Source organism: Sminthopsis crassicaudata, chromosome 1, assembly GCF_048593235.1.
Source record: "Sminthopsis crassicaudata isolate SCR6 chromosome 1, ASM4859323v1, whole genome shotgun sequence".
NCBI lineage: Eukaryota > Metazoa > Chordata > Mammalia > Dasyuromorphia > Dasyuridae > Sminthopsis > Sminthopsis crassicaudata.
The window spans coordinates 575,957,499-575,985,492 of record NC_133617.1 but is presented as its reverse complement, the minus strand read 5'-3'; the positions used below and the strand labels follow the sequence as shown (position 1 = coordinate 575,985,492).

At 35.2% G+C, this 27,994-nt stretch overlaps 1 protein-coding gene across 3 annotated transcripts; it reads left to right on the top strand.

Annotated features, from left to right (window-relative positions):
• On the top strand, positions 1-24,718 carry LOC141551015 (survival motor neuron protein-like). 3 transcript variants are annotated; one of them, XM_074282226.1, is made up of 9 exons: positions 1-1,401; positions 6,212-6,283; positions 11,914-12,033; positions 12,476-12,673; positions 14,229-14,390; positions 16,225-16,296; positions 17,481-17,591; positions 20,111-20,161; positions 24,427-24,718. In XM_074282226.1, the coding sequence occupies exons 1-8, from the start codon at positions 1,114-1,116 to the stop codon at positions 20,156-20,158; spliced, it is 1,071 nt and encodes a 356-aa protein (XP_074138327.1). In that variant the 5' UTR covers positions 1-1,113; the 3' UTR covers positions 20,159-20,161; positions 24,427-24,718. The 3 variants fall into 3 exon arrangements, with proteins under 3 accessions (XP_074138327.1, XP_074138328.1, XP_074138326.1); XM_074282227.1 differs by lacking the exon at positions 24,427-24,718 and adding an exon at positions 20,287-20,815; XM_074282225.1 differs by lacking the exon at positions 24,427-24,718 and having other exon boundaries at positions 20,111-20,255.
• The last annotated feature ends 3,276 nt before the right edge of the window (positions 24,719-27,994 follow it).

Here is a 27,994-nt window from a genome sequence, read left to right as displayed (position 1 = left end):
AACCACTTATGGGTTTTCAAGTCAAGAGGTGAAGAAAGCTTTATGGTAATTATAGGTAGAATTTTTAAGAGTTAATTGTTCGAATATGGAAGAAGGGAGAAAGGAAAGAGTTGGAGAATGAAAAAAGAAGGATGATTACAAGCTGTGGTGCTTTCAATCATGAAATCTGGAAAGTTAAAAGAGTTGAGAAAAAGTTACTTCGGCTAAGTTGACAAGTGACCCCATTTGGATTTTTTTGGCAAAGATACATAGGAGTAGTTAAATGGGGAAAACAGGTGATTTTGAAAATATGTCTGAGGCTCATGATTCCAAGCCTAATTCGCCTAGACGCCACCTAGGGCTCCCAATAATGATGGCCGATAGCTGCCACAGTAGTTGAATGGTTTTATAGATCGAGAGAGCTCTGGAACCTTAATCCGCAGGGCCACAATTGCAGTTACTCGAGTGAAAATGATAACTGGGCCCAGAATTGGACGAGGTCACCAGGAAACACAGTATTGGAGGAAAGAATGGGGCCGAAGAACCCCGAGGGACCCCAATTGTGAGGTGATCCAGCAAAGTAGCAATAACAAGGATAACAAGGGAGCGGTTTAACAACCACGGAGGGAAGTATGCAAGTATGACTGGGAAAGGCCTTTTTTGGGACCTTGGGGAGAGTAGGTGGAGTCGAGTTGGATGCTAGAAGCAAGGGACCGAGAAATGTGAGAAGGAAGAAAGCGGAGACAGAGTAAAGCTTTTGTGTTTGTTTTCTAAGCAGTTTGGCTGTAAAAAAGAGAATGACTTCGGGGACGGTGGGATCTACTGAAGACTTTAAGGATAGGAAAGTCAGGGTCAAGGTGAAGGACTGAAGAACAAGGAGGTAATGAGTTCATGGCGAGGGTGGGGGTGGGGGGGCGCGTAGGGAGGCAGGGAAGGAAATGGAATAGAAGACAAATTGAGGGTATAGGAAGAGTGGTTAGGTTACTCCATGGTTAAACTCAGTTCCAAGAAGAGATGAAGTTAAATACGAATTAGAGAACCTGGACAGTTAACAGTGGGACAGGATCGGTCGACGGGTTTACCTTCCTTAGCCTCCCCTTCTCTGACCTCTCAGCTCTTCTCCCACACCCACCAATGCCGCCCGTCTCCCTTCAAGTCCTACTGTTTTGTTTCCGCCGTACTCGACAGCGTACTTCCGCTTTCACGGAAGCCGGAAGCCGCGTGTCCTATCCCTATCCGGTCCGCGTTCCTCATCCTCTCCCAACAGCCTTAGGGGCGGGAGGAAACTGTCACAACCGGAAGTCTTCCAGAGGCGGAGCTGAGCCGTGGAGCCTGCCCCTCGAGTCACTCGCCATGGCCGCGTTGGGCAGCGGCGTCCGGGAGCACGAGGAGCCGGTATTGTTCCGCAGAGGTACCGGGCAGGTAAGGGAACCCGAGGCGGGGGTGGGTGGGGGTGGGGTTGTCCCGGGCGGGGGTGGCCGAAGGGTGGGACCGTGCCCCTGGCACAGGCTTCCCCCTCGGGGACCAACGTGCTCCATCTTCTTCCCGCTTCTCGAGGCCGCGGTCGTCTAGAGGCGAACGAGCCCGGAGCTTCAGGCTCGCGGCGGAGCCGGGATTCCTCGGCGAGGGTCTGGAGCTCACCCGGGCCACCCTCCCGGGGAGCGCAGCACGCACGAACGCTCCGGCGGCAGAGAGCAGTTCCTGAAGGGCTGCTCAGACGGAGTTAGATCTGGAATCACGCATGACCCCCCCCTACACTCCCCCGGAAAGTGACACTCAAGGACTTTCTGCCCCTTGTCAGCTTCGGGCATTCTCTGTCTTCTAACCTTCCCCCCCTCCGGTGCTCCTCGAGCTGAAATCTTATCTTCTGCAAGAGGGTGCTCCCCCTCTCCCGCTCCCCGCGGCCTTCTGCGAGATACCCCTCCCACGTAATCTTCCCTCGGCCTTCCCTCTTTAGAGTGAGAGCTCGGTGAGGACCCAGGCCCTTCCTTACGGTGCCTGGCGCCGAGCCGCTTAGTAAGAATGTTTGCAGATTGCAGCGGGGGGAAACGGGGGCAGCCTTATTTGGCTCCTGTTCCTTGCTCATTCCGATATGTTAGTTTGAACAGTTTCCTCAACTTTTAAATGAGAGTTGAAAGAAGCTACAGTTTTAAGGTTCTGTTCAACTGGAAATCTTAGGATCTTAAGCTGCCCGCTGGTTACTGATCTCTTAGTGACAATGAATTGGTAATTAATTGTATGTGTTGGAGATAAGTTCTAGAAAAAGTAAAAATTCTTCTATTTACTCGTGTGGTAGCATTTCTCCTTTCTATGTGGAGGAGAACCTTGTGGATTACATCTGTGGCCTTCCTGAGAAACTGCTTCTCTCCCAGGCCATACAGGGAGCAAACCGCAGAGCATCTTCCCTAACCCCATCCCGTTGCCTTCACTGAAATTTTACTCCATCTAATCATTTCTTTTCTCTCATGCATATTTCTAATGCACATTGCTTCTATCCTGAGACTGATTATGGAAATTTCCCCATCATTCATTTCTTCAACCCGTGGATTTGAGTTTCTGCCACCACTGTCTCAGATTATTTCTTACCTTCTATATATTTCTACAGCATCTGATGCTGTAGGTCACCTCATTCTTAATTTTTCTCTCATTCCTTGATGTCTCACTTCTGCCACCTTTTTAAAGCTTACTTTCTTTTTTGTTTCCTTCAGAATGCTTTACATTCTTCCCACTCTTTCATTTAAATTCAACAATCAGTTTATTAAAACACCTACTTTGAGCCTAGCTCCCTATCCTGGTCTCTGAAATTCAAAGCCAAACATGTTATGATCTCCTGGGAGGAAATAATATGTACACAGAAAAGTAAATACCAAATAAGTACAAAGTAATTGAACTAAACAGAACTCATATTCCACATGTGATTTGGCAAAGATAGTGCACAGCTGGACTGTGTCATTTGCATGTAACTGGAACTATGCTTCTATCAGTGCATCTTAAGATCCCATTAGCTCTTTGGCTGTCCAATCACACAGTTGACTTTAAATTAAGCTTTCAAGTTTTCCACCAACATCTTCATATCTCTTTTATGAAATACTTTCTAGCCGTATCTACTCTGTCTTTGTGAAGCATTGTATTGTTGTAAAACCCAAATACAAGGTTTTTACATTATCTTTGTTACATTTCCTCTTGATTTGACCTTTAAGAATATCTCTGAATTCAGATTCTGTACCTAGTGTTAACTGTCCCTCTTGGCTTTGAATCATCTGAAAATCATCCTGTCCTGTCTGTCCTTTTATCCAAATCATTGAAAAAAATCTTATTGCAAATTCATCACAAATTTTAGGGGCACTCTTCTGAAGATCTTCCAAGTTGATAATGAACATTGACAACTACAGTGAGGGGCCAGCTAGGTAGTGTAGTGGATAAAGCATTAGCCCTGAATTCAGGAGGACTGAAGTTCAAATCTGGTCTCAGACACTTAACACTTTCTAGCTGTGTGACCCTGGGCGAGTCACTTAATCCCAGCCTCAGAAAAAAAAAATACAGTGAGCAACTCCACAAGCTCTAAATACTTAATTGTATAAATTCCCACAATGTTAGTATGAAAAACTTTCTATGGAATGCTTTTCTCTGCCTCCTGGCTTCCTTCAAGTTCCAGCTTAAATCTCATTTTCTAAAAGAAGCTTTCTCAAATTCCAGTGCCTTCCCTCTGTTGATCATTTCCTACTTATTTCTGTATTTAGTTTATTTTGTAAATAATTATTTGCATTTTTTTCCTGTTACATTGTGCACTTGTCAAGGACAGGGCCTGTCTTGCCTTTCTTTTTTCTTTCTTTCTTTTTTTTTTTTTTTTTAAATATATCCCCTAAACAGTGCCTGGCAGGTACAGAGTAAGTACTTATTATGTTTATTGGATAATTTTGCTAAAATAAGGATTTCTTCACATGATGACTGGATAGTTAGGTGGCTCATTGGTTGGATTGATTGCTAATTGATATTGGAATTGAAAAGACCAAGTTCAAATTCTTCCTGCCTCAGAAACTTATTGGCAGTGTGACCCTGGGCAAATTCATTTAAAACCTCTCTCAGCAGTCTCTTCCTCTGTAAAAATGGGACTGATAATGAGCACCTAAACTCAGAGGATCATTGTGAGAATCAAATGACCTAATATATGTAAAGGGCTTAGCAACCTTGGAGTCACTATAAATGTGAATTGCAACTTGTTACTTTCCCCCCTTCTTTTTAACTGGACTGTTTCTCTTAAGATACACCCTTTTAGAATGATAATTCTTGAATTCATGAGGCTTCTCACTTCTCTGTTGCAATTATTGAGCATCTACTTAATTATTGGTTATTGAGTAGAACTCTTGGGGATCATTTTACTTAGTAGCAAATGTTTATTAAAACAAGATATGGACACAGGCAACATAATATGTAATTTGGCAGAGAAGAAAAAAGGAATACAAAACTTAAGTCAGATCTTTTGCCCTTTCTGAAGCTACTTTTGTATTCTTTCCTCTTAGTCACTCATGGTGTTCTATTGATGCTCCTAAAAAAGATCAGGATTTTTCTTCCCCTTTCTTCTTATTTCTAACTAAACTAGTTCAAGTCCTCAACATTTTTTGGCTATCCTTTCTAGATCCAGTATCACCTGTGCTTAGGCAGTAAATGTAGGCAGTTTAAAAAGCTTGACGGGAAAAAGAATACAGAATGATAGCATTAAATAGTATGATCAAGATAAATGTTTAAGGATTGAGGAGCTTCTGAATATGTTATGCAATAATCAGTCAGCAAGCATTTATTAAGAGTTTACAGTGTGCTGGGAAATAACAATGAAAAAAACAAAAAACAAAAACAATCTGTACCTTTAAAGAGTTTATAAAAATGTAGGAATTGGTCAATTGGGGGAAAAAAAAAAAACCTGAAGAATAAATGATTGATAGGGCTTAACTCCTGAAGGAAAAGGTATAGGATTGAGATTAACCCTAATAGGGGCAGCTAGATGGTGTAGTGGATAGAGCATCAGCCATGAAGTCAGGAGGACCTGAGTTCAAATGTGGTCTCAGACACTTAACATTGTGTGACCCTGGGCAAGTCACTTAACCCCAATTGCCTCAGCCCCCCCAAAAAAAGAGAGAGATTAACCTTAATAGATTACCTTTATCTTTGTGACTAAGGCCACATAGAAAGACTAGGAAAAGGTGTAGAGAGAGAGAGGTTGTGGAAGGAGGAGTAATAAAATTGAAGGCTCTAATCTTACTTAGTCTTTATTTTGAGAATTCTCACAAGAGATTGCCTCAACTTTTGTAGGAGGTAGATTTATTTGCTTGGGAAATAGGGTAGAAATTTTAGTAGAGAGTTACTCCCTGGAATAAGGGATAATAAAAAAATTTTATGTCTACATTTTCCAGTATATTTCTTCCCTCTTTTTTTCTTTCTTTTTTTTTTTTTCCTTTTTTTGACATTTTAATTGTTTTTTTTGTTTTTGTTTTTAACTTTCCCTAGTAGTTTAGCAATAGAAACTAGAAATAGCTGTGGTAGAGTTAGCCCAGATGATTTAAAAATTAACATGGTATGATCATCAGGAGATGAAGAAGGGATGAGAGGTTCCAAATTGGATAGTACTATCTTTTCAAACTGGTGTAACTCTGGGGTTAAGACTAAAGGAAGAAAAAGAATGGGACTGATTGAACTGAGACCAGGAAGGATAAAGGAACCAATATTTTGGTGGAGAAAGCTGGGAAGGAAATGGAAAGGTGAAAGGCTAGGAATTTGCGATAGCCCCAAACTAAGCCATTTCCAAATCATATCACCATGTTTACATATTACCTTACCTATCCAGCTTCCCCCAAGATCATCCCTGGAACCCTCCTACCCTGGCACCCTTTTTATATGTTTTTTCATATTAATTATGTAATTTCCTTGAGAGCAGAAACTATGTTGCTTGCTTATATTTATATCCCCAGCACTTAGCTCAGTAAATGCTATTTCCTTCATTATTTGAAAGCCTGTTAACAGAAGAAAAAGTAGGATTTAAACCTACAGCTGATAATCCCATAAAATCAGGGAAGACCTCAGGATATTTGTCATAGGGCTACATCTTGGGAAATATAGTTTTAAGCCAAATTTCACTTCTACTTAGTAATTATGTTGATTTTTAATATTTATTTTCAGTTTTGGTTTTGAAGGCAATATAATTCACGCTTTAGTAATTTGTACTGTTTTTTTCCCTTAGAGTGATGATTCTGATATATGGGATGATACAGCATTGATAAAAGCATATGACAAAGCTGTGGCATCATTTAAGGTATTAAATGCTTGTGTCTTTTTTTTCTTATTTAAGCTTGAATGTGTATTTATAAATTTAAATAGAAATCTTTATTTAACATTTTATTGTACATGCTCCACCCCCATTCCTACACCTCCAACTCTTCCTTATAACAAAAGAAAAAAAGTGTGTGTAACATTAAGTATCTATACTCAATTTCCTTTCTAGAAGTGAGTTTCCTCATCTCTTCTCCAAGCTAAAGATTGATCATTACAGTTCATTTTGATCCAGTTTTGGTTTGGACATTATTATAATTAGTGGTCCTGCAGGTACTTTTCATTTTTTCCCCCACTATTATTATATACATGTCTTCCCATTTTTCTGTTTTCATTAAATTAAATTAAAATCTATTTCTTAAAGCACAGTATCTTTCCACTACACTTATAAATCCTGCTTTGTTTAGCCAGTCCCCAATTCAATAGGGTTTGTTTTGTTTTTGTTTTTTGTTTTTTTCATCCCCCCCCCCCATCTCTGTTTTTGTTCTCCTTGAGTATATATACCCATTTAGGATCTCTGATGAAAAAGACAATTTGATGAGTTTTCCTGAATAATTTCCAATTGTTTCCATAATTGGTCCAATTTATAACTCCATGACTGTTTATATAGCCTCTCTAGTAAATTGTTTCCTTATCATCCCTGCCAATCTGGTGGGTGTAAAGTGAAACCCCACTGTTTTGATTTGCATTTCTCTTGGTGATTTAATTAAGGACACCACCGATCCTGAGTGCCTGGTTGCCATAGAATCTAGCAAGGGAATCCCTCAGCACCCAGAATTTTCAGGGTATTCTGTGTTACTGTACTTTGTCTTCTTTATAGGCATTGATTTCTTACCTTCAATATTTGGCATCTTTAACAGTGCTACAAAATTTCAGTATTTTCAACCTCTTCAGGGTCACTAAACCAGTTCAAACTTCATCTCTACTCCCTTTATGAAGAAGTCTGTTGGCCAGTGTAGTTTTTACATACTTTTGTATAATGTTGGTGGTGGTGGTTGGCATTTATATAGTGTGTACTATATGCCAGACACAGTGCTAAGCGTTTTTACAAATGTTATGTCATGTGATCATCATAAAAACTCTAGGAGGTAGTGCTATTATTATCCCCACTTTTTTCTTTTTCTTTTTTTTTTTTTTTAAACAGATGAGGAAACTGAGGCAGACAGAGGTTAAGGGACTTTCCCCAGATTCATGCAGCTAGTAAGTGTCTGAGGCTAGATTTGAACTCAGGTCTTCGTGATTCTAGACTTGGAACTCTTCCAATTGCACCTAGGTACCCCTTCCTCAGATTTTGTTTAAGACCCATCATTAATGTCATTTCCATTTGAAAGCTGAAAAATTATGACTCCCAACAACCAATTCAAAGCACATTTATTGAATTTTGCATTAACCTATCAGTAAAACTTGTACAAATGTATTTTTTCTTTAGAGTCTTTATTTTGCTTCAAGGTCCAACTCAGGTCCCTCTTTGTTTTGCATGTTCTTTTCTCCCATATGCACGAGCTCTCCCCCCACCCCCCCTATTTTTCTCTCCCCTTAGATTCTCTGCATATCTATTCTATAACCCAGCCCAGACCAACATGCATATAATGTGTATCCAGCATTTATATGGCCCAATAAAAAAGTAGCTCAAGGTCAAAAACTTTTTTCACTTTGGTACCAGTTGTCTTGCATTTAATATACTCCCCTTTTTTTAAATTAGTATTTTATTTTTCTAAATATATGCAAAAATGATTTTCAAATTTTTCTCCTCTTCTTCCCTTCTATAGAAATCAAGTGATCCAATGTAGGTTAAACATGTGCAATTCTTGTAAACATATTTCCATATTTATCAAGCTGTGCATGAAAAATCAGATCAAAAGGGGGGAAAAACAAGCAAACATGACAACAAAAATGAAAATACTATGCTTTGATCCATGTTCAGTCTCCATAGTTCTCTCTCTGGAGAGGATAGCATTTTCTTTTCCAAGTCAATTGGAATTGCCTTGAATTACCTCTTTGTTAAAAAAGAGCCAAGTTCATCACAGTTGATCATCACATAATCTTGTTACTGTGTACTATTGTTCTTTCTGAAATCAGCCTGCTCATCATTTCTTATAGAATAGTAATGGAATTGTAAGCACTAATAATCTCATAAATTATTGCTTGTTCTTTTTTGTCATACTGTGCTACAAGACCTATAACTTTAGTTAGCAATTAAGGGAGACCAGTTTGAATTAGTGAAACGTGGATTAATGAATCTTTTAAAAGAAATATTCTTTACAAACCATTCTCCAGTTGATAAATACTCAAAATATATGAACCTACAAACAGAATTTTCAGATGAAGAAATTAAAACCATTTTAGTCATATGAAAAAATGTTCTACGTCACTATTGATCAGAAAAATGCAAATTAAGGCAACTCTGAGGTACTACTACACACCTCTTAGATTGGCTCAGATGATAGAAAAAGATTTGGAGAAGATGTGGGAAATGGTGGAGTTGTGAGATGATCCAACCATTTTGAAGAGCAGTATGGAAGTATGCCCTAAGGGTTATCAAACAGTGTCTTTGATCCAGTGTCTCTGCTAGGTCTGTATCATAAAAAAGGGGAAAAGACGCACATATGCAAAAATGTTTTATAGCACCACAGTACTGGAAATTGAATGGATGCCCATCACTTGGGGAAATGGTTAAATAATATTGTCTATTAATGTTATATAATATTATTCTATAAGAAATGATCAGCAGGATGATTTCGGAAAGACCTGGAGAGAATTATGTGCACTGATACAAGAGAACATTATACATAGCAACAAGATTATATGATTATCAATTCTGATGGACGTGGGTTTTCTCAACAATGAGGTGATTCAGACCATTTCCAATGGTCTTTGTGATGGAGAGAGCCATCTGCACCCAGGGAGAGGATTGTGGGGACTGAGTGTGGATCACAACATAGTATTTTTACTGTTTTTGTTGTTAATTGCTTGCTTGCTTTTGTTTGTTTCTCAATTTTTTTCTTTTTGATCTGATTTTTCTTGTGCAGCATAATGTGAAAATATGTATAGAAAAATTGAACATATTTAACATATATTGGATTACATGCTGGATAAGGAAAGGGGTGGGAGGAAGGAAGGGAGAAAAATTTGGAACATGACAGGCTAGAAATGAAAAATTTTATGTGTTAAAATACTAAGATATCTACCATTATGCTAGCATGTGAAACCCAATGTTCTTATAATGCAGTAATAATTCCGTTTCAATTCATATTTCACAATTTTTCAACCATTAAGTGTGTCCACTTTATTGTTGATTGTTAGAAACAACAAAAATGCTGTTTTATTTTTCATATAAAGTTGGTCTTTGCATATGAAATAATAAGTTTTTAAATAGTCTAAAATATTTATAAATGTTCTTAAAAACTCATTCCTGATGCTCTTTGCTATGTCATCTATCTTAACAGCAAAGTGAGGGGGAGAAGTAGGTTAAAAATTGTGTTCTTTATTTCACTGGTTAAATGAGGAAAAGGATTCATAATCTGCTTGTCAATCTCCTGGTAATTAGCTGCTTTCTTTTAGTTAAGCTGTTCTTCAGATAACAAAACCAGGCTGTCCTTAAGAAAGGACTTGGTGCCATAATTCCTTGGTAGAGGCTGCCAGACTTTGCACTCCATTTTCATGATCTTCAAGAACACACAATTGCCTTTCATACTCAGGATTGTGACATGAAGGGAGAATTACTCCAAGTACAGAGCTAAAGAGAAAGGGAAAAAGAATTCATAGAGAAAGTAGCTCCAGAGATGAGTCTCAGTATAGGGGAAGAATTTCAGCAGGCAGAGTTGAGGTGAAGCAATAAAGCAGACAGAAGTAAACTATTGGGAGGAGAGGGGGAGTTCACATTGCCTGGAGAGAGGATGCTTGTATGTACATGCACATATGCTTGCATGAAATAATTAGGGGTTAGATTGGAAAAATAAGAATTTAGACTTTTTTGATTGACAGTGGAAAATCATAAGAGTTTTTAATAAAGATCTTGAAAAGGAACAATGAGAAAGATATCCGAACCAGGATAGAGTATTGGCATCAATAAATCAGGGAAACAGGAATGCTAAGCAATGTGAAATGGTTGTAACGTTTAACCAGAACAGAAGCATACCTAAGTAAAAGGCCAGTAGATATGACAAACAGACTGATAATTTAAAGGTTGGGAAAAGGGCCTTTATAGATCCTTCTCTTTGTATCCAAAGTCTAAAGTCATGCAGGGAGTAGAAAAAATTCATCTCACTGCTTATTCAGGTAGGGATCTTTATGCCACATTGCTTGCCTTCAAGAGTTAAAAAAGTTAACAGTTAATTTTGCTGTAGAATGGGCAAAATTGTCTGTTTTGTGCTTTAGACTTTGCCCTTCTGTGGGAAAGTATGTGTGCAAACCTGTTTGTGTGTGTGAGAATGTGTGGGTATATACCTCTGGAAGTTTTATACATATAAATCTTTGCTAGCGTAAAACTGCAATAAGACTTAGAAAAACATCTTTGAATTTCATAATGTCCCTTTTTTAAAACTTATTTTAATTTTTTAAGATTCCTTACTGACTTTGTAAATTACCTCCTAGATTCTTAGAAAATTAGAAGTAACTGGGCCTATATCCCAAAGAGATCTTAAAGGAGGGAAACAGACCCTCATTTACAAAAATGTTTGTGGCAGCCCTTTTTGGAGTGGCAAGAAACTGGAAACCGAATGGATACCCATCATTTGCAGAATGGCTGAATAAATTATGGTATATGAGTGTTATGGAAAATACTTGTTAATTGTAGGAATTGATCAGCGGGATGATTTTAGAGAAGCCTGGAGAGACTTACAAGAACTGATGTTAAATGAAATGAGCAGAACCAGGAGATCATTGTGCATAGTAACAACAATATTATATGATGATCAATTCTGATGGACATGACTCAACAATCAAATGATTCAGGCCAGTTTCAATGATCTTGTGATGAAGAGCATATACACCCAGAGAGAGGACTGCAGGAACTGAGTGTGGATCATAAGATAACATCCTCACTCTTTCTGTTGTTATTTTGTGGTGTTTTTTTTTTCTTATTATTAATTTTCTTTCCTTTTTGATCTGACCTTGTGCAGCAAGATAATTGTATAAATATGTTTACTTATATTGAATTACTTGCTATCTAGGGGAGGGAGTAGAGGGAAGGATGGGAAAATTCAGGTTTTGTAAGAGTCAATGTTGAAAAATTATCTGTGCATAGATTTTGAAAATTTAAAAGCTTTAATAATAATAATAAAAAGAAAAAAATTAGAAGTAGATGATGTCTTATAGATCCTGTAGTCCAATTCCCTGAAGGCAAATCACTTGCTCAGGGTGAAACAACTTGTTTCAGTGCCAACAAATCAAGATTTGTTGAGATGTTTGAAAGAACAGTTTCAATAGAGTGTAGGGTAAAGAATATTTTATAATAAGTTTATTAATGTAGTTTATTTTGTCCTGTTAATGAATGGAATGATAAAGATGTGGAAACCTTGTGCTTTGGAGTGTGACTTAGTAACCTGTTTGTAAGAGATGAATGGTAATCTAAATGTTTATAAGTAAAAGTAACATCTATGTTTACTTTGATAGAATGCTTTAAAGAATGGTGAAATTTCTGAAACCTCAGACAAACAAAAAAGTGCTGGACCCAAAAGAAAAAATATTAAGAACAGAAACAAGAAAAAAACTAATCCAGCACCATTGAAACAGGTATTTAAAAACATAAAGTTGGCTTTTTTAATGTATTAAGTAAAATGAAATTGTCGATTGAAAAAGTAATGCTTTTTTTAGCTCAACATAATTTCTGGCATTTATATAGTGATTTAGGATTAACAAAGCATATTTTATATACATTGTCTAATTTGAGCTTCACACTAATACTGTTTGTGTAAAAGTAATACTCTTATTTGAGATCACTGAAGCTTTTAATTTAAGCATAAAATTGCTTGCTCCTTTAGGAGGTATGTGTACATAAAACTCATGTGAGATTTATTTATCAAACTCAGCTTCAGGAAATAAATTTTTAATTTTATTGATTGCTCCTAATTAAAATTATAGCAGGCTAATTGTTTTGATGATTTCTTGATGATATCATAGATAAGGATATATAATATGTAAATAAAAGTTTTTAAAAGGTGTTGGTTTGTTGCAGTGGAAAGTTGGTGATGCTTGTTGTGCAGTTTGGTCTGAAGATGGCAACATATATCCAGCTACTATTGCGTCAGCTGATCTGAAGAGAGGGACATGTGTTGTAGTTTATACTGGCTATGGAAATAAAGAAGAACAGAATTTGTCCGATCTTCTTCTTCCAAATAGTGAAGGAGTTCATGATGAAGAAACTCTTCATGAAGTAAGAACATAAATATATAATTGCCTTAGCGATAGACTATTAAATTAAGAATAAAACTTGGTTCTATGTCTTTTAAAATCATCGTTTGAGGGGTAGCTAGATGGCACAGTGGATAAAGCAGTGGTCCTCAGACTTTTTAAATAGGGTGCCAGTTCACTGTCCCTCAGACTGTTGGAGGGCCAGACTATAGTAAAAATAAAAACTCACACTGTCTTTGCCCCTCAGCCCATTTGCCATAACACGGCAGGCCTCATCTGGCTCGAGGGCCGTAGTCTGAGAACCCCTGGGATAGAGCATCAGCCCTGAAGTCAGGAGGATCTGACTTCAAATCTGACCTTAGACACTTAATACTTCCTAGCTGTGTGACCCCCTTGGCAAGTCACTTAAACCCAATTGCCTCATTACAAAACATATATGTCACTTTTTGGTAAATTCAATTGATTGAGGTATACTGAAAGTTTTGTGAAGAATTAGAGCAATATAAATTAATATTTTTAAATGTCAAAGATATGTAGTATTTTTGTATGAATATACATTGCATTTCTAAAATGAAGTCTATTTATATAGACAGATGTAAAAAGATAAAAGTATAGAAAAAAACAGGATCTGTATTCTTGATACAAGCTATTTTGCATTTAGGTCAGTGTGGTGTTTAAATCTATATTGCATGTTTACTTTTTTTTAATAGTACTTTATTTTTCTAAATATATGTAAACATAGTTTTCAATATTCATTTTGTAAAACTTTGTGTTCTAAATTTTTCTTCCTCCTTACTTTACCTTCTCCTTCCCCAAAGCAGCAAGCAATCTGACATAAGTTAAATATGTGCAATTCTTTTAAATATATCCCCATATTTGTCATGTTGTGCAGGAAAAATCAGATCAACGGGAAGGAAAAAAACATAAATAAAAACCTGAAAATACTATGCTTTTGATCAACAATAACAATGAGTCTCCATAGTTCTTTCTCTGAATGTTGATGGCACTTTACTTCCCAAATTTATTGGAATTACTTTGAATCAACTGAATTGTGATCACAGTTGACCATCACATAATCATCTTGTTAACTATGTTCAGTGTTCTAGTACTATTCATTTTACTCAGCATCAATTCACGGAAGTCTTTCCAGGCTTTTCTGAAATCATCTTGCTCATCATTTCTCATACTACGATAATAATCCATTACTTTTATATACCATAACTTTTTCAGCCATTCCCTAACTGATGAGCATCCACACAACTTCCATTTCTTTGCCATTACAAAAAGAGCTGCTTCAAACATTTTTGCATACAAAAGGTTCTTTTTTATCTTTTGGGGGTACGGGTCTAGTAGTGAGACTATTCAGCAGATCAAAGGGCGTGCAGAGTTTTACAGTCTTTTATATTGCAGATTTTTAGAAGCTATAATTACCATAAAATATGCTTTAATACAGCACTACAATTTACCAAGTTGCCAGTTTGAAACAAGGTGTTGGCATTAAGGTCTTGTGGCCATTATGTTAATTAGTAATTTTTCCATAACTGGTAAAACTAATCTTTTTTTTTTTTTTCCCCAAGAATGAAAATGAAAGTCAAAGTCAGTATTCAACAGATGAAAGTGAAAAGTCCTCCAGATCACCTGGAAGCAAACAGAATCGAATCAAATCCAAAGCTGCTCATTGGAATTCTTATTTCCCTCCTCCACCACCACTTCCTCTCCCAGTGCCAGGGCTGGGCAAGGTAAGCATTGGAAAGTTGCTTAGTTATATTTGAAATAATGAAACTTTAGAAGATAGAGAATTTTCCTTTGAAATATGACGCTAGGTTATTTGAATATGAGTTGGGCCGCTTTAACCTGCTGGGTGAGTCTACTGTGAAATTAATGAATTCAGAGAATAAAAAAGAGATTGAACAAGGTTGTATCCCTGGAAACTAAGAAAGATGAGTTAATGAAGAAGTGACCACTTAAGAATTATGAAGTCTAACTTCATTTGTCCTTTCCTGAAGGCTGTGGACAAATAACACCCTTTAGAGGATTATTGTGAAGATGAAATTTATAAAGTGCTTTGTAAACTGTTAAGTACTATATGAAAACTAGCAGTTATTATTGTAAAACAACAGATCCTTTTATTGTAGTTGAACAGTGTACATTAATAGTCATGACAGGTCGATATGATCAAGTGTTATATTCTTTTCTTTAGGTTGAAAAAGCTTAAATATTTGTCATTTTAGTTAAGGCTGTGTAGTCAAAAACAGCTAAATGATTCAATGGCTAGAACACTGGGTCTGGAATCAGGAAAGTTGAATTTGCACTTACTAGCTGTGTGACATTGAGAAAGTTATTTAACTTCTGTTTGACTTAATCCACTGGAGAAAGAAATGACAAATCACTTCATTATCTTTGTCAAGAAAGCACCATGGACAGTATAATCCAAGAGGATATTAAGAGTGGGACATGGCTAAACAGCAATGTAGCCAAAGACTTATGACTGGAAAAAAAGATTTACAGTTATCCAAGCATTTAATCTGAGGAGTTTAGAAAAAAGAAATTATCTACTATTAGATAATTTTAAAGTTTTTGTTTTGCCTTTTAGATCTAGCTAGTATTGCTTTAAGAGTAGCTTTAAGTAGTAAATGCTTAACAAATGATTATTGATAGATAGATTTCCTTACTGGGAGTTCCATCAGTGAAATTTACAAGACCATAATAAACCAAAAACCCTTTTTTGTGACCATTTTTGTGTCATATGAATAGTGCTTACAGTTTGGAAAGGCCCCACCCCCCTTTTTTAAGATAGGCAAATTAAGGCTTAAAACTATTCATCATCTGTGTTATTTGAAATTCATCTTTTATTTTAAGGGCATAAATTGCATTTCTTCTGAAATATAATTAATTGATTATTTTTACATAGTAATTTATTTATTAGGTAAAATCATGAAAATTGTAATCAAGAAGTTAAATACTATGATAGACCATATGTAAAAAGCAAAATAGTTTATTGCTATCCCTTTTTTTGCCCTCTTTGATTTTGAATGAAAACCAAAATAATAATAATAATAATAATAATAATAATAATAATAATAATAAATAAAAATGAAAGTAGCAAAAAAGTTACCTATCTTTTTTGAAGTGTCTCAATGGCATGAAGCTAATTAAATGGGTCTTTTTGAGCCCATATTGCTAATAACTGCCTAGACTTACTGAGATGAATAAATGTCATTTTAGACTTAGGTTGCAATATGGTACTGAACATGGACTCAGGAAGTCCCGAGTTCATATCCAGCTTTATTAGTTGTGTGGCCCTGGTCAAGTCATTCTGCTTTGATTTTCTCATCTGTAAAATGGGTATAATAATAGCATCTATTTTCCAGAGTTAATTTGAAGATTAAAATGAGGTAATATTTGTGAAGTGTTTTTGCAATCTCAAAGAACTAAATACTAATTGTTATTGTTGTTGTTAAGATAGAAATTTCAGATGGTATTATTTCATTTTGTTTTAGGACAGTTAGACCCTTTCATTTTGAAATTGCCATTTACTTTTCTTTTTTTTTTTTAAAAAATACTTCATTGTAGCCTGGACTGAAATTCAGTGGCCCACCACCCTTCCTTACAGGCTGGCCTCCACCATTTCCTTCAGGACCACCAGTAAGTATTGATTTCAAATTAATCTGAACTCTTCAGGAGTCTTCCTAAAAAATTGAGTTTCATAAGTTTTTTTTTTTTTTTTTTCATGAATGAATGAATTTATTAATTCAAGCTTTTAGGTTTGCAAGAAAGGCAGGTTTATATATATTCAAGAGAGATTTAGGGTATCATAGACTTACTAGGTTAAATAATTGGTACAGGATGGCTCTAATATATTGGCTAGGATCTAGGATTGCTAATAACCTAAGCTTTTTCTCCCAAGAAGGGGACAAAGGTCTTAATATTAATTAATTTTTCTAAACATTCATCATTTCTTCAGGCCATAGATACCCTTCTATCTACCTATCTATGCGAGTTTCATAAGTTATATTATTAAGTGAGTTTAGTAGAAAAAGCTATTTGAATTGTTTTGGGGCCAGCTTGGCCTTGAAAACTCATCTCTGCTCTGCATTTCCACCTACCTTAGATCCTTTTTGCTTCCCCAGTAATCTCAAGTAGGTTTGCATTTTAATGTTTCTTTAACCTAAAATAATGAATTTCTAAATGGTGGAGTGTCAGAGACAGACCAAAAGAATTTTGGGACTGGGAAGAACATATTTCTCATATTATGGATTGTGTGAGATTGGGTATGTATGTGGATGTGTATGAGGGGGGTGGGAGGATGGATGCGTAAGTAACTTTCTTCTCAGACCAGCCCTGTGGTACATCTATCTCTGATCATAAGACAGTTTTTTTCCCCCAAGGCAATTGGAGTTAAGTGACTTGCCCAGAGCCACACAGGTTGGAAGTGTTAATTGTCTGAGGTCAGATTTGAACTCAGGTCCTCCTGACTTCAGGGCTGGTGCTCTATCCACTGCACCACCTAGCTGCCTCCACAATTTTTTTAGTAAGAAGAAAATATTCAAGATTCTGTTCTGATTAATTAATTCATAATCTTAGATCATCCTTTTTTAAGAAATCATTTTTATTAGTCTTCGTTCTTTCTATACTTAGAAATAACATTTTTCATTTTAAATTATTCTGTGGGTTTATTTTTAGCTGGTTTCTTTCCTAAATATTCTTTAACTTAATCTTTATTTTATATAAAGAATTGCATACAGCAATAAAGATTAATTATGTAAATGGATTGTCATCTATCACTTTTTGCTTATTGTCTCTAATAATAAGTATTTTACCATTTGCAGTTGATTCCCCCACCTCCTCCCATGTCTCCTGATTCTCCTGAAGATGCTGATGCTTTGGGAAGTATGTTAATAGCCTGGTACATGAGTGGCTATCATACTGGTTACTATCTGGTAGGTGACAAACCTGCTTCTTTACTTGAATGCTTCTGTAGACATAAAGCTTCTTTTCTGCAGCTGCAAAGAGATTTTGGTTATTGTCTATTTTGTAAGTTCCTTTTCTGAAGTTTTGGGACAGCCTAGTTATATGTTTTTAAAACTAAATACTTTCAGGTTATTTTTTTCTTATAAAAGATTTTGTTTATTAAAACTGAAATTAGTATTATAGTTGCCTTATGTTATAACTCATTTAAAAAATGAAAATACCTTTAAATATAAGATTAGCCAATTTTGTTAATATTTAAAGTTGTTTATAATATGTTGGGTTTTTTGTTTGTTTTTAAGTATAGCATATAAAGTCCTTAGAGATCAGAAATGAGCTCCTATGGAGCTATTACAATGTCATATAATGTAATAAAGGAGTATTCAAATGTTGATTGTGTAAAAGAAAAAAGTTACTGCTGTGACAGTGGGATTAAAGGGAGTGCTAAAACAGGTGGCTGAGTAATCATAATGACCAATTTAAACTTCAGAGAAAAATGAGGAAGTTACTTTTCTCCTTTCTAGGAAATGTGGAGGTTTGCAAATGTTTTTCCTTCTTATTAGAGGGGTCTTATTACGGGGTAGGAGAAAAGGGGGTGTGGTGAGATCATGTAGAAATAATGATATATTATTTGTATAATTAAATATATATATCTAGAAATAATTTTCCAGTAATGGAAAAGCAAAAGACACCAACAAATCTGATATATGTAGATGAGGATATACTCCTACAAGTTTGTCACAGGAGATCCATCCTGACATATCAAAGTTATTAGTGGAATCTTTTTTTCCTCTTGCCAGTGCTCTTTGAAGAACCACTTTTAATCCTTTAGGAATTGTGTGTGGTAGTAGGGGAGTGCCTCAACAACTTATGAAAATATGAAATATTTAAAATGGCCTGTCTGTCTTCTATAGTCTTCTTGTACCTATGCAGTGATTAAGGAAGAACAGCAGGGAAATGGATGGAGGGCACTAAGACTCATGCAGTTTTTAGACTGTAAACAAATTTTAATTTGGCTCTTAATACTCTAAATATCAGGGCTTTGTCTCAGAATCGAGGAATAGACTTATAAAGAAATCTAGCTCTGCCTACATTAATCTGTATCATTTTATACATCTTTTTGTGTTTCTCTGAATCCTTCATCATTTTATAGAATTCATTCATTTACCATTACATTTTAGTGGCAGGTTGTTTAGACATTTTCTAGTTTATGTATGCCAACTTTCATTTCCATTTTATTTCTACCACAAAAGACACAACTATGAGTATTTTGGTTTTTATGGTATCTTCCTTTGCTTAACTTACTTGGTGTTTATGTGTAACAATGGGATCATTGGATTAGAAAGTTCTGGTACTTTCATCTTTTGCTTGGATTTTTTCAAATTAATATGCAGAAGAGCTGGACTAGTTCACAGCTTCACCTACAGTATATTATGTGCTTGTATGCCTGAAACCCTTAAAGCTTTTCTTTCCTAGTCCTTGCTGTTTTGTTAGGTGGCTCACAGAGTTTTGTTTTGGGTTTTTTTGCTGAGGCAGTTGGAATTAAGTGACTTGCCCAGGGTCACACAGCCAGGAAGTATGAGGCTGGATTTGAACTCAGGTCCTTCTGACTTGAGGGCTGGTACTCTATCTACTATGTCATCTAGCTGCCCCATCACAGGGTTTTTAAAAGCAAAATTTGAGATAAAGTATTAGGAAAGTATTTTGAAAATTGTTTTGGGAATTGGGGAGGGTATGACCAATGATCTGTCCTTGCAAACCAGCAATAATCCTGCAATTTGGGAGTTTTAGAGGATTAATGATTTTCTTAAGGTCAAACCACAAAGAGTTCTCTGGGATGCAGCTTTTAATCCAAGCTTTCCCTTACCTGTTCTATACTCTCTCATTATAAAATGTTTATGTTTTACTGATAGGGGATCATTTTGGTTTATATCTAAGCACTTATTGAATCTACTCAATTCTGTTTCCTAATTAAAGAGTCAAAATCCAGCAGTTTTTATATGCTTCCAGTTCTATTTTAGCTGCTATATCCCTAAATCAGAATGTAGCAGAATCTCTAGTTTGCTGCCCAATCCCATCAGTAGGGTTGTCCAAAATGTATTAACCATTAACCACATATTTCTAACCCTTGACTAACAGGAAAACCAAAAAGCAAATTGGTCTGGCATGTGTATTAACACTTTCTGTAACACTTGGCTGGGTTGCCAAGTCAATGGATTTGTTTCCCAAACTTTTCTCCTTATCTTCTTCTCCATGGCACGAAGATAAATTAATTCATTTATTAATGTTGAGGTCACTCAGAACACAAGAATGAATAAGGCACAGGTCTGTATTTTAATTGGTTGACAGTATAATTGGGAAATGACCACAAAGCAAATTAGTATCTGAATGTATAGAAGTACAGATAAGTATTTTTGTTGATTACCAAGTTAATAGTTTTATGAAGCTAATGTATATTCCCTTTGTAATATATTTTTCTTCTTTTCTACAGGGCTTAAAACAACATCAGAAAGAAGGAAGGCATCAGCACTTCAATTAAGGAGTAAGTCTGCCACTGCTACAGTAGCTATCATCTCACTTTTCTTAAATAAACCTATTTTTGTTAAGTTGTATTGAAATAAATTTTGAAAAAATCAGATATTTTTCTATTCCTTTTCAAAATGAAAGGTGCATCATAGAGGAAAAGATATGAACCTAACACTAGGGGACAACTGCAACCATTAAGGATGTGACAAAGCCTCTCTTGATTTCTTGTTTGTTGGTTGTGTATTTATGTGTATGTATCCAAGTAAAGCATAAGCACAAATAAAATAAATTAAAATATATTTTAAAAAATAAAAGGTCACAATGGAGAAAAAAGACTGAGGAGGAGAGTACAAAGTGGGCTTATCAGTTGATGTTTTGTTCTCCAGATCCTGTTTCTGAGATTTAAAAATATATATATATATTTAGTTCTATTTTTTTTTAATGTTTCAAATAAGAAAGCTACTTCTGATAACGATAAATGTTTAGTTGGTGAACTAATCCTGTGTATTTATATGAATTTTTTTGTGATAGTTTCTTGAATTTCTGTCTATGGAATCATAAAAAATACACAATTATATACTATTTGTATTACGGGGAGAGGGATATTGTGGAAAGAGCATTGGAACTGTTTTTAAGTTTTTGCTTGTTAGATATTATGACTTTGGATAAGTCACTTAAAGCTTCTCTGGACCTTATTTTCTCATCAGTAAAATGTGGGAGTTGGTCTGGAGGGCCTAAGATGGCCTTTCACCTTGATATCACTTGTGCTATGAGCTTTAAATTTCCTGAAGTAGAAATTACTTCCGAATCTAGTCCTTTCCACTGTACAGCTCCCCACCCACTGTAGAATAAATATTGCACAATTTCATACTTTTTTTAGAATGACTTATACAGAGAGTAGTCAAATTCCCCACCTAAAACATTGAAAGCAACTTTCAACAGAACTCCCAAATAATTTTCCAGACACCAAACTTGAAGGATGTATGAAGCTCTGGATGTCACCAGTAAGACTAATAAACCAGACCTCTGGCAGAGGAATAGAAAAGCTGAAAGCTATGATAGAATAAGAGAAAGTGAAAGAGAAGGAAAATTGAGTTTGGGGAAGTGACCATCAATAAATGGACTTAATGGTCAGTGTACATTAGTGCTGTAGCTTGCTTACTATCCTTCAGGGTTTTTCTTTTCATATCCAGATTGATTACAGAGAGGCTTTGACATCAGCTTTGTTCTGTCTTCAATTCATAAAAGCTAGGAATGAGATTTCCAATGTTTTCATTCAAATATACTACACACACAAAACGTGTTTCTTGGAATTGTAATGGAATTTCTTTTTAACAAGGTTACTACTGTAGGGCTAGTTGCTTCTTTAAAGTGGTTTTCACCTTGAATGGTTGAAGCCGTAAGAAAAAGGCAACATAGTATATTGTGTAGAGAATCTGGCTCTGCTACTTGATGTCAGTGTGATGGTAAGCAAGTTATTTAATTTCTCTGGCCTCCATTGTTCTCCCACAAAGTGAAGAAGTTGGCTACATGATTTATTAGTGATGATGATAATTTGAATCTACCAAAAAAAAAAAATCAGCTCCTTCATCTCATTACACTGGATGACTGGGATGTGAGTCAAGCCAAAGTTAAAAAACTTAAATATTAAAGCTTGACTTAGAGGTCACATTGAATCACTGGATACAATTACCTTAATTTCCTCCAGACAAGAGACACTGAGCAATAAAGATATCAATAAAAGTGTTTCTGAACTTGTTAAGAGACCCACTCGCACCGTGAATCAAAGCTGAATTTGAAGAAGCTACAATACCATGTAGTTTATTTAATTTCACATATCTTGATGTGACATTACATTTGGAATCATGAAATGTTCCATAACAGACATGTAAAGTTGCCTAACAAAAACTCGCACAGTAAAGCTTAAAAAGATGACTATTTTGGGGTCAAAAAGGAGAAAAAGAGGATCAATGTACATTCACAGAGTACATGAAAAAGGGGATTTTAAAAACTTAAGAGAAATACCTCAGAATAAGTAGACATATCTTCACAAAGCAATGGAAGAGATTGTAAGCCAGTTGTACATCATTGGACTTTGTCAGATATAACTGAAAGTAACTATTACATAAACTGCCCAGAAAATTGGAAAGTCGAACTGGGTTTAGACCAACTCCTTATGTTGTATATCCAAATGGCTGATCAATTTCTCTGTTTCTCTCGCTTGCACCCACCCACCCCAACAAAGGATAGAATTGGAGAGGATGAAATGGACAATTCTGGTTATATAAAATTAGAACGTTTTTACACAAACAAAACCAATATAGCTAAGATTAAAAGGAAAAAAGCTAACTGGAGCAGCTAGATGGCACAGTGGATAGAGTGCTAGCCCTGAAGTCAGGAGGACCTGAGTTCTTAAGACATTTAACACTTTCTGGCTGTGTGACCCTGGGGCAAGTCAACCCCAATTGCCTCAGAAAAAAAAAAGTGAAAAAATATTTGCATCATTTCCCTGATGGGAGTTTCAGTTCTAACATAAGGAACTGATCAAATTTATAAAAGAGTTGAGAAATGGACAAACAATAATAGAAGTTCTCAATAGAAGAAATCTAAGCTGTCTATGCATATGAAAAAATTATCAGTGATTAGAAGAAAACAAATCAACTCGAAGTCCTATCTCCCATCAGATTGGCAGAATTGATCAAAAAAAGGAATAAAAGTAGGGGTGGCAGGAAAATGAGCACTGTAGGTGGTACCTGAGTTGTTCTAGCCTTTCCAGAAAATTTGTTAACTAAATTTTATAGATGCTTTTACCCCAAAATACCATTATGATGACTACTGTCCCCCAAGGTAATCAAAGAAGTCTCATCTACAAATACAGTTCGTTTTATAGTGGCAAAGGAGACCAGTTGTAGAATCACAAATCAATGGTGGAATGGCTTAATTACAGCATATGAGTATAATTTAATACAATTGTTCCTGTAAGAAATGAAGAAAGATATCCACAGAAGGAACTGATTGTGTATGAAGCATACTCTATTTTTTGATTTTTTTTTCTAATAGTAATAGCTATTTTTCAAAATGCATGCAAAGATAGTTTTCAACATTCACTCTTAGACAACCTTGTGTGTTACATATTTTTCTCCCTTCACCTAGACAACAAGCAATCCAATACAGGTAAACCCATTTCCATATTCATGCTGCACATAACTTTTATTTTTCTTGAGGGTTTTTTTTTTAGGGTGGGAAATCTTTTTTCTTTGTGGTTTCTTCATGGGTGGGGAATGAGGAAAAGGGGGAGAATCTGGAACTTAAAAGTTTTAAAAATAAATGTAAAAAATTGTTTTAAATGTAACTGGAAAAAATATTAAATTTTAAAAATTAAAAGGGGAGTAATAAGTTTTTAAAGAAATGAAGAAAGAAGTCATTTCAGAGAAACCTGAGAATTATTTGAATTAATTGATGCAGAGGGAAGGTGAGCAGAATGAGAATAGTTTGTAATATTAACAATGACTTTGTAAAGAAAAATAACTGAAAGATACTTCTGATCAATGGAGTGAGGAAGCAAGATTCCAGAGGACAGATGATGTACAAATACTCCCAACTCCTGAAAGAGAAGAGAGAGACTCAAGACTCAGAATAGGCACACTTTTGGACATGGCAATATGGGAATTTGTTTTGCTTCATTAAGTGTGTTTGTTACAAGTATTTTTCCCTCCTAAAGACAAGAAGGCAGGGGAAAGAAAAATACATGCCTATTAACTGAAAATATTTAATTTTAAAAATTTATTCAACTATATAAGTCATTTTATCTACCTGTACAATTGTTCATAAAATATTAAATATAAAAGATGAGCAATTTAATTGTCTCAGAATTTTTTGTATTTAGTTGGGAAAGATAAGAGAAACAAGATGACAAGTGAAAATTGCTGACATTTTGTTAAAAATCTTAGTTCACAGAACATCTTTTAAAATAACTGATGAATTTGATATTGTTGCTTCATAATGGTTTTTGATCTGGTAGGTTTAAAATATATCTTTTGATATTCTTGCTTGTTTATTTATCCTTAAGTTCTAGAAAAATAAAGATTTAAATTAACATGCTAATATAAAGAGCATTATGAACTCATCATTTATGTACTCATCAGCTGCGAAACTTAGCAAGGCTTATATGTCCCATTTATCCATGTCTTTTATTTGTCCCACTAAAGTTTGATAAGAAATGGGACCTTTATAAACAAAAATAATTGATTGCATATTATCTTTTCTTTCTATTAAATTCAGGTACAAATCTCTCCCAAGGAGAGTGGTATTTTTATCCTGTCCTGGTTGTGATGAACAAAATTGGTTTTTCCCCCCTCTAAGAAGATTTGACTGGAGAGCACAATCCTTTGTATAATTGTTGAATATGTTCTAATGTACACAAGTTTTTAATTTCCTAATCAGCAAAGAATATTTAGAAAAAAGGATGTTTGAATAGTTGAATAAAACAGTGAGAATGTGAAAGTCCTTTTTAAATGTTGAAAACTCTTAGTCAACTTTATTACTGATGTCAATAAAAGTTTTACTTTTTAAATTTTGTTTTTTTAAGAACATCACTATATATGTTAAAAATCTAAACCCCATATTTTGAGCAAAATTTGTATTTAATTATGAATGTTAAAAGTGTTTTCTGCCCTATGGTCACCCATGTAAGTGACAGCAGGTTCTCTGACTATCAACATTCTCCCTATACTATGCTTTCTTGTGCACATTCTATTTCCTCCAACATAATGTCTTTGTATCCCTAGCATCTTGGGTTTGGGTTTTTTTTATCCAAGGTTGCAATCAATGAAAATTCTCAAAAACTTGAAAACTTTTCTTTTTTCTTTTATTGATGGAGAAACTTTCAAATACTCGACAATATGCCAAACTTAATTTTGTTTGGAATGTGAACAGGTTCCTCATAAATTTAATTAAAGCTCAAGCAACAGCTGTCAAGTCTTTAATTTTAGTGTGTCAATACTTACCTGCATTTGTAGATTTTGTCATGTATTGATGATTTATTGATAAGGATGTCTAAGTGCTCAGTACTATGAAAGAATAACATCCTCAACATTTGATAATTTTCCTAGAGATGGAAATTGTCACATTATCCAGTCATAGAAAAACAGAATATAATGAAAATTCATTTTATGTCATTCCAAAGAACTAGTTTTTCCAGCAGAAACATATTTTTGAGTATTGTTTCTTAAATTATTTAATACCTTTTAGTCTACAGAACATTTAAGTATATATTTTGCATCACTCTCTTGTGTTCTGTCCCAGTCTCCCCACCAAAGCCATGCTCCTAAAATGGCATTTTTTTTTTTTTTTTTTTTTTTTTTGTCTTAAGAGGTAGGTTTTAGTACATTTCTAAGGAAACAATAAGCATGAGAATCAGCTAGGGAAATTATAAAATCTTTGTTATGGGGTTTTCTGAATTCCAGCTAGTCACAGATAACAACAATGTAGCTTACAGAGAAATCTTTTTAATGCATTTTGCTGCAGGTAATTAGTGAGCTAAACTGTTTCTTATACCAGACTTAAAAATAACAACTTTAAAACTTTTTTTTTTTTTTTTGAGGCTGGGGTTAAGTGACTTGCCCAGGGTCACACAGCTAGGAAGTGTCAAGTGTCTGAGACAAATTTGAACTCAGGTCCTCCTGAATTCAAGTTGGTGCTCTATCCACTGCGCCACCTCGCTGCTCCCAACTTTAAAACGTTATATTAAATTCATTTATTTAAAGATTTTCTTCCTTTTACTTATTACCTAGATCAAAAAGAATATACCAGTAAAAAATGAGATCACTGCTTGATACTTGTTTTCATAGTAAAGGTTTTTAATTTGATATTTAATGGAAAAGCAATATTTATACACTAGGATTGCTGGCTTTTCATGATATAAAAGCTCTTTCAAAATTTAAATTATCATAGCCTCAGCATTTAATCTACTAGAGCTTGGTTTGTGACATTTTGAAATTTCCTATATTTTCCACTAAAAATGAACACGGTTAAGTTATTCAGAAAGTAGGGACCGAGTAACTTGCTCTACACACCCCTTCTCCAGGTGTCACATCTCTTCTTCTTGTTAATGTTTGATGCAAATTATTTTTCTCATTGCCTCAATGAAATGTAATTATGTCCAGTGGAAAGATGAATTTTTATTTCACTCACCAAAAGGATCTTGATCCCTAAAATATACCACCATTAAATACCACGCTTACTGTCCTTATACCATACAAGTTTATTTAGTATTTTTTACTTTGCTTTGTTCTTTGTGCCCAGACTTTCGCTCCTGTAAGCGAACTGGTTGTATATTTCTTGGATGACCCAGGAATGTAATTCATTTCATGGTATCAATGATGAAATTTTAAAAAGTCTGCTACTGAAATTTGCTCAAATAATTTAAACATACTAATTTTGCCAAGTAAAAATAAATTCGCAAATAGCATTTTTTTCCCACAAAAAAATCTTTGATGGATTTATTCATACTTTTCCTATCTGATACCATGGTATCAAGCTCCATGACTTTACTATGGAAAAACCCATAGGTCATAATAACCTTTCTTCTTTACCAGAAAAGATTGAAAGTTTGGAGAGAGAAATGGTTTTCCTACAGACTATAGAATTTTATTTCTGCACTGTGTAAACTGGAAGCACTACTTCACATTTTGTCTAGCAGAGCAAGTTTAAAGAAAAAAATGATTTCCACTAGTCCATCATTATTCAGACTTCAGGAAGAAAAGGACTTGGGGATGAAAATACTTTGAGGGCTTTTGACCAATGTTTTGCTGTATGGTGTATTCCCTGCCTGTAAGGTAGGATGAATTCCTCTAAATTATTTTTTAAAATTAAAGTTTGCTAAAACAAATTTTTCTTAGTGTGCTTCCTCTCTTTTCTCTAACATCTGCTACCTCAATTATACATAGTGTCTCCTTTCTCCCCACTCTGAAGTTCAACAGTGCTTGTGTTCATGGCATGACTGATGACCAGGTCAGTAATGGAAGCCAATAGGAAATGGCATCAAATGGGATGCCATTAGCCATTTATCTTCAGTGGTAATTGATCTTTTTACAAATACACTTGATCATATCATCACATATCCCTGTCCTCAATAAAATGTAGCGTCACTCATCTCCAGGGTCAAATATTAAAATCCTCTGGTGTTCAAAGTCCTTCATAATTGACCCTTCCTTTTCTTCTCTGTTCAGTTTTCTTATACATATTTATATCCCCCCACTACATATTGCAAAATGGGAGATAATCATTTTGCTTTTCTTCAAAGGGGATTTCTCTCATCCTACTCCCCATTTATTGGTTCCATTTTCACCAGCTCTCCCTGAATGCTGTCATCTCTTCTGGCTTCCTTGAAAATCCCAACTTTTAGAAGAAGTTTTCCCCCATTTTCTCAATTCTTGTGCCTTCTCTCTGTTGTTTCCAATTCATTCTAGATGCGACTTGTTTGCCCAGTCACTCACATTAGACAATAAGCTCTTTGAGAAACAAGATTTTTTTTTGTCTGCCTTTGTATCTACAGTGTAGCAGTGTAGATGTCTGGCACATAACTAATAGTACATGCTTATTGACTGATTGACTAAATGATCTTGACAATACCTGGAGTAGATGTTGACCAAGATTTCTTTATGTTATAATATTTCTTGTTACAGTATGGATACTTCACTTTACTCTTCTCCTCTCCAACCAAAGAACAATGTGACCTAAAAGAACAAAGCTTGCCCTTCCAACATTCATAAAGCTGGTTACAGACAAAGTAGATCAGGGAGAAGAGGCCATATGGTAAAGTGCAAAGCTCCAGAATTGGAATCAGAGA

What these genes read in the sequence shown, in the direction of transcription:
- LOC141551015 (XM_074282226.1), top strand. Translation starts at nt 1,114, where the DNA reads ATGCCGCCCGTCTCCCTTCAAGTCCTACTGTTTTGTTTCCGCCGTACT. An exon ending in TCCGCAGAGGTACCGGGCAG is followed by an intron (nt 1,402 to 6,211) that starts GTAAGGGAACCC and finishes TTTTTCCCTTAG; the next exon opens with AGTGATGATTCTGATATATG. An exon ending in ATCCAGCACCATTGAAACAG is followed by an intron (nt 12,034 to 12,475) that starts GTATTTAAAAAC and finishes GGTTTGTTGCAG; the next exon opens with TGGAAAGTTGGTGATGCTTG.